General features: G+C 63.4%; 1 protein-coding gene across 1 annotated transcript; it reads right to left on the bottom strand.

Annotated features, from left to right (window-relative positions):
- Window positions 1–1233: 1233 nt before the first annotated feature.
- On the bottom strand, window positions 1234–5912 carry UBALD2 (UBA like domain containing 2). Its single transcript, XM_054709691.1, has 3 exons — window positions 5496–5912; window positions 5084–5146; window positions 1234–1812 (listed from the first exon to the last, which is right to left on the bottom strand). Exons 1-3 carry the CDS (start codon window positions 5613–5615, stop codon window positions 1495–1497), a joined length of 501 nt encoding a protein of 166 aa, XP_054565666.1. The 5' UTR covers window positions 5616–5912; the 3' UTR covers window positions 1234–1494.
- Window positions 5913–6935: the final 1023 nt, after the last annotated feature.

Raw genomic sequence — 6935 nt, 5'->3', positions numbered from 1 at the left:
GCAGCCACAGGGACAGGCGGCCCTCAGCACCAGGCCTCCCTCGCCCCCACGGGACAAGGGGTGACACTCCCCAGGCAGCCAGGCCGGGCCACCCCCAGGCGCAGGGGCTGTCCCCCCAGCCCGGGAGGCACAGGTGGGCAGCTGCAGGGGTGCCGTGGGAGGAGCCTCAGGGGTTTCCAACCAGGAAACAAAACCGAAAGGACAAACCCAGCCTCAAAGGACAGGATCACATGGGGGCGCAGGGGCAGCTGCCATCTCCCCTCTCCCAGGCGCACCCCAGAGGCCGGGGCAGCAGGCCCGCGCAGGGTGGCCCAGGGGCTCGAGGAGGGATCCGGCCTGGGCCAGCCCGGGCCCCAGGGGACAGGCTCCTCACCCACCGACCAGCTGGTCCTGCCTGGAGGCGGCCCCCTCCGAGCCCACCAGCCCCGGGCTCCCCAGCAGCCCTGGCTGACCTTTGGGTCCCGCCACGTAACATGCTCAGAAGGACCCGCTACCCCCGAGGAAGGAGGCCAAGGGCAGGAACGGCCGAGCAGCGGTGGGCCCAGTAGGAAGGGGCTGGGGTGGCCACCGGGTGGAAGGAGCAGCCCCCCACCCCCCACCCCGTAGCAGAAACCATGGCTGCGGGGCTAAGCGGGGCCTGTGATGGGCAACGAAGGAAGGTCAAGGAGCGAGGGTCACAGTAACCAAGTCGTGACCCTTCCTTCCTCTCCCCCAACATTCCCCTGGACCAACCTGTCCATCAGGCCCTGGTCTGACACCCAGACCTCGTCGGACAGACCAGCCCCGTGCCCAGGGCGCAGCCCCGCCCTCCCCAAGCAGAGAGCTGTCCCTCCAGGACAGACAAAGGGAAGTCAGGAAAGTCTGTGAGTTTCTGTGTGTGAGTGTCACCTGGAAATGACCGATTTGGGAACTAAACCCAACGGCAGGTGCTCCTCCCAGCTCCCACGCGGCCAGGACAGGGGGGGGAGGCAGGCCCCTGACGGCTTCAGTGCCAGCCTCCAACTGGGGGAGGCGGTGTCTCGTGGCGGCAGGAGGTCCCCACACCTTTGGCTGCCGGCGCCTCCGGTGGCCTCTTCCTCCCCGGTCCAGAAGCACGGCCGTGACTTTGAGAGCAGGCAGCTGGCAGACAGCATGCGCCCGCACATCACACACCCGGCCAAGCAGCACCTGGACTGGGCGGAGGGGGTGCTGGCCCCTCCCTCTGACCCCAGGCCCCCAGACCAGCCAGCGCCATTCACATGGTTAGTTATATTTATATATTTATATATTACAGTTATATATTAAAAACAGAAAAAACTTGCCTGAAAGAAACTCCTGAAGGACCCAAGTGGCTCAGGAAGTTTACTATTCCCCCCACCCCCCAAAATTCCTTTATAAAATCTTCCAGTGCGATCTTCAGGAAACCCCCGCCCGCCCAGCCCCCCGACCCGGCCCTCCTGTGTCCCCACGACCCGGACTGCCCCGGCTCCAGCCCAGCGCGCGGCGTGTCCAGTCTCATCTCTGGCCGTCCACGGCAGCCATGGCTTTCTGCGGGGCGCCCCCCTGCTGGGCTCCGGGGGGCCACGTGGGCTGTGGGTGGTGCAGGTGGTGGAAGCCGTGGGCCGTCGGGGAGGAGGGCGGCATCCAGGCGGCCTGGTGGCTGGGCGGGGACGAGGCCCAGAAGGGGCTGAAGTTTGCAGGGGGCGAGCAGGCCACGGCCGTCATGGGGCTGTTGCTGCTCTGCAGGCCCTCGGACGTGCGCAGCTTGGAGAACATGGCCAGGGCGTCGGGGAAGTTGGGCGGCGTGGCTGGGGTGTTGCTGGGGGTGCACATCTGCTCAGAGAGACACAGGTGTCGGGAGGGCTGCCCACGGCCCCCGAGTGCCAGCCTCACTGCCTGGCCCCAAGCAGCTTCAACAGCACAAAGCACCCCTCTCGCCCGAGCCAGCAAGAACGGAAAATAAGGACACACCCGACCCTTTTTACCAAAACTAGGAGTGATTCCTGATGCTTAGGAAGCTACCCTGAGGCATGTGGGGAGTAAAGGGTTAATTCCCACCAGAAGCTGGGGTGTCAGATTAAAGCAGGCCAGGGAGCAGCCCAGGACACCACGGTGCTCAGCCTGGGTAGGAGCCCAGCTGGCCCCTCAGTAATCCGCCCGATGTTCCGAGGCCGCTGGTCAAGGGAGGGCGGCCAGGTCAGGTCTGCCTCCCGGGCCAGCCCTGGGGAGGCGGAGGCGGTGTTGGTTTCAGGCCGCGGTAATACCAGCAGCGCGTCTCACTCCTCACAGCCATGTCAGGTCTTTCCCGCTACCCTCTCTGGACAGCAGATGGGGAAACCGAGGCCCAGAGCTTGATCACTTGACAAACACCCACTGCAGGCCCAAGCTGAGCCTCCCTCAGCCCTTCACTGTCAAGTGCAACTTTGTGGGTGGCTGCCCCAGGACAAAAACCCGGGGTGTCGGTTTCCTGAGTCCCGGCTGCTCTTGGCCGAGGTTGACAGAGCATGTGTCTGTCTAGCCCCTCTCAGCCCTCTTCCTTTCCTGGGGGGGTCACCACAAACATCCCACCTGCTGTCTCCCGCTACTACCCTGGGAGGGGGCTCCCCAAGTTCCTCACTATCCCTCGCCATTTCTGATCAGGGAACCCCAGCCAGGAGCCGGGGTGGGGCTGGAACCGGCACTCCCCCTATGAACACCAGGGACTGCAGGATGGGGGGATGGAGGTGCATCCACCCTCCCCAGGGGCACCCCACCAGAGGTGCGGGAAGCAGAGGCCTGCACAAAGCGGTCGGTTCTGACCTCGCCAAGCTTCTCCCTTTCCCAGGAAGCCACGGGAGTCTATCTTTGAATTTCTCCTAATTTTAGCAACACTGCCCCTCCCCCAGGGCCAGGGTGGGGAGCAAGATTCTAGGCCTCCTCACCTGGCAGGGAGGGAGCTTGCAGGGCTCTGCAGCTAAGCCCCAGCCAGAAACAGGAGAGAACACCCACCCTGCTCCCCGGCCGGCCCCACATCTGCAGCTGGGAAGCTCTGACCATTGTCTGCCTCAGGGGCAGCCGCTGGACTGTGTGGGCCTGGCCTCACCCAGACCAGACTGCTTCCCTCCTCCCTTCACCATTCCCCGCCCCTACCCCACCCCCACCCCAGGGCTGACTTCTCCGCAGCAGGAAACAATGAATGGGGGTGGGGGGGTAGAAGCCAATTGCATCACAGCATTGTGACCAACTTCCCCAGTTCCCCAAGCCAGCGAGTACTCAGTCTCCTGAAAAAGCCACCCAGTGTCTGCCTGCTGTGTGAGCTTGGGCAAGTTCCTTAACCCCTCTGGTCCCATAAAACCAGGAGCTGGATCCAGATGCGCTGAAGGCCCCTCCTGCTCTGTGCTTTTCTGACAGCTCCTAGCACACAGGCCACGGCACCTGCCAGTGTCCCCGGCTTCTTCCAGGGGCTTCTCCCTCCTCTAAGACACCTCCCACCACGTGCCTGTGCAGCCACTACAGGCAACCCCTTCTCCACTGCTCACACCCTGGGTCCCTTCTGATGCTGCCATCGCGCCGTGGCCGGTCTCTGTGGCTCGAGTTTAACTTTTCCCTTTGGTTTATTGTCTAAACGACCAGCTCCTTGCAGGCAGGGTGTGCACTGGGCCCTCGGTCCTCCGTGCCCTGATGGGTGCACTGATTACAGGCCTGTTACACAACCCAACACCTGCCTCAGGCGAGGAAGCTTCAAAGGACTGCAATACCTTGGGACTGGCAGATAAGGGGTCACAGGACCTAGAGGGACCTCCAGTCCCAGTTCTCGCCCAAGAGCCTCCCAGCTACAGCACCACAGAGTGGCTGTTCCGGACGCCCTGGGTCTGGGGCATGGGGGGAAGGGGGCAAGCGGAGACCCTTTGAGAGGAGATGGGGCAGGGTTCCCCGGGTTAGGGGTGTCACAGGCAGGGGAGGGTCGGCCTTACAGCCACGGCCCTGCGACCAGCAGCTCTCCCGTCAGAGCCCCTGCGTTTGGTTGTATTTGTGTACAGCGTGAGCCGTCCCAAGGAAACGCTGGGTAAAAGGCCCAGGCGGGCCCGGCTCTGTCTTCTGTAACTAGACAGAGACAGGGTGAGGGCACCAAGTACGAGGAGCCATTTGCAGATCCTCCGAAAAGGGAGCCATGGGCAAGGACACCAAGTGCCAAAATGCACTCCCAAAGCCACAACAGACCTCGGGGAGTCATGTTTTACAACCGCCGGGGCTGGGCCCGGGCTGGGGCTGGGCAGGGACAGTCCCTCCCTCCCCCCCACAGCAGGGTAATAGGTAACCAGGGGGGAGGGGGTGGGGGGGGACAGGCCTTCCAGTCTCCAGGGAAGGGATGTCCGGTGCGTGGAAAGCAGGAGTCCCCACGGCCAGGAAGGCAAAGGCTCAGGCCCGGGCCGGAGGGGAAAAGAAAGCAAAGCCAGGCCGACCACTCCTGCTCCCCGCGCTCCTGTGTGTTCACATGCTGAGATCAGAAGCAAATTCCTGGCATTTTCTGGTCAAAATCTATTATGTCCTCCGTGCTCAGGGTATGTCCTTTTTTCCATAAACAGGAAAGAGAGTACATACCCCTCTGGGTCGAGCCTGGCCAGGGTGGACTTATCTCCTTCCTGTTCCCTGTGGAGCTGGATTGTTTGGATGGGGGGCCGCCAGCCCAACAGCAAGAGGGGGGGTCCCGGGAAACAGACACCGCGGCCCCCAGACCCTCCCGGCCCTCCCTGCACGGGGCTCCCGGTGCCCAGCCGTCTAGTTCTCATCCGAGCCCCCTCTCCGCTCCCTGGAGCCCCCGCTCCGCTCCCTGGAGCCCTCGCCGCCCTCCGACCCCCTGGCCTCGGGGAGGGCCCCGGGCGCATGGCTTTCGGCCGAGACGCAGGCGCCCGGGAGGCCGGACCGGAGCTGGGCGAGCCCGGCCGGGCCGCTTTCCTGGAAGACATTTTGGCTCTTTGTTTACATCGCGGCGCGGCGCTCCCGGCAACATGGCTGTCACCGCGGGCGGCTGACAGCGGCCCGGCTGCGCCCTGGGCGCGGGGCCGGGCCCGGGCGACCCCCTCCCGCCCGCCGGCCGGCCCTCCGCCCGCGCGGCCGCACTTACCATCTGGTGGTGGTGGTGGCTGTTGGGAATGTTGGTTTCCTGGAAAAACGTGCTCAGGGCGGTCTGCGGACACACAGCGGCGGGAGGCGGTTAACCGGGCCGGGGCAGGAAGCCCCCCGAACGGCCGGCCTCCGCAGGGTCCGCGGCGCCGCGCTCGGGCCGCCGGGCCCGACCCCTCGGCCGGCCGGACGCACCGCCAAGGGGCATCCCCGGGCCCCGCGCAGGGGCACCGGGCGGCAGGGCCCTCCGCGCCGCCCCCGGCCCGCGCCCCACCTCGCGGCCGCGGGTCGCCTGACGGGCGATATAAATAGAGCTCCCCCCGCCGTGGCGGCGCGCGGCTGGGCGTCCCGGCCCGCGCCCCCGCCCCGGGTCCCGCGGCCGGTCGTGCGCGCCCGCTCCGGCCCGCACGCACCTCGAACTGCCAGTGGGCCGCCTGCAGGAGCTGCTTCGCCTGGTCGGCCGCACAGCCCGCGGCCAGGACGAACTGGTTGATCATGACCTGGTGCCGCAGCTCATCCATGTTCACCGACATGGCTCCGCCGGCGCGCAGTCGGGCTCGGCGGCCGCGGGAGGCCGGCCGCCCTCGGCTCGCGCTCCCGCCGCCCGCCGCCTCCGGACCCTCGCCGCCCCGCTGCCCGCCGGGCGAGTGTCGTGGTCCGGCTCCCGCGGCCGCCGACACACAAACAACAGCGCGGGGCGGGGCCGTGTCCCAACGTTCGGGGGCCGCGAGCCGCCGCCGCTGATTGGCCCGCGCCGCTCGGCCTGCTCCCGGTTCCGAGCGGACGTTCGGTTCGAATCCTGAGGCCTCCGGACCCGCACTGTTTCCCTTTTCGCCCGGCCGCGCCCATTGGCGGAGGTCGGCGCCGTGGGGCGCCGGGACATTGGCCGGCCGCTGTGTTTTGGCTCGTTCGGGCTCGTGATTGGCCACGGCCCGGCGTTTGGGGCGGAGCCGCGCGCGCTGATTGGTGCCCCGTGGGCCCGTTTGAACTCAACTTGAAAACCTGGAGTGCCTGCTGATTGGCCCAGGCCCCTCTGTTTGGTGTTGTAGGCTTGGGGGTGGTGCGGCCAAGTTCATTCATTACTTCATTGAAACTGAACATGCTCAGCTGGAAAAGCAAGACAGAGTGGCTTTGACTCATTTCCTCTGAAAGATGTGGTCATCTCGAGAAACAGAATGATCAAAACAGAAAGCAGATAGAGCCTTCGCAGCTGCTCAAGCCTCAGAGATTGTTTATTTTTTTTAACCTTTCAAGCAGCTCTACTCTTTTTTAGCCTTTTAAAAAAATATAACGTACCCTTTTCATGCCTCCTTCCAGTCACCACCCACCCCAAAGGCCAAGCAGGTTTCTGTGTGTGTGTGTGTGTGTGTGTGTGTGTGTGTGTGTATGTGTGTGTTTAGACCAAAATTTAGCTCTCTGAAAATGTAAACCAATGCTAATGTACACTAAATATCATTGCAAGGGAATAAATAAGACTTTCTCAGTCACTAATACCCTAAACTCCGATTTTTGTTGTTGTTGTTAAATTGATTGACCTAACCCAGTGGTCGGCAAACTCATTAGTCAACCGAGCCAAATATCAACAGTACAATGATCGAAATTTCTTTTGAGAGCCAAATTTTTTACACTTAAACTTCTTCTAATGCCACTTCTTCAAAATAGACTCGCCCAGGCCGTGGTATTTTGTGGAAGAGCCACACTCAAGGGGCCAAAGAGCCGCATGTGGCTCGCGAGCCGCAGTTTGCCGACCACGGACCTAACCGAATATTTAATTTCTACCCTCTTTTTCATGCATGTTATACAGGTTCTGGCTCTCAATCCCAGCCACTTAAAAACAAAGTTTGTTTATAGTG

This window comes from Eptesicus fuscus, chromosome 20, assembly GCF_027574615.1.
Source record: "Eptesicus fuscus isolate TK198812 chromosome 20, DD_ASM_mEF_20220401, whole genome shotgun sequence".
NCBI classification, from domain to species: domain Eukaryota; kingdom Metazoa; phylum Chordata; class Mammalia; order Chiroptera; family Vespertilionidae; genus Eptesicus; species Eptesicus fuscus.
Note: the sequence above shows the minus strand (reverse complement) of the source record. Positions and strands in the feature narration are given on the sequence as shown.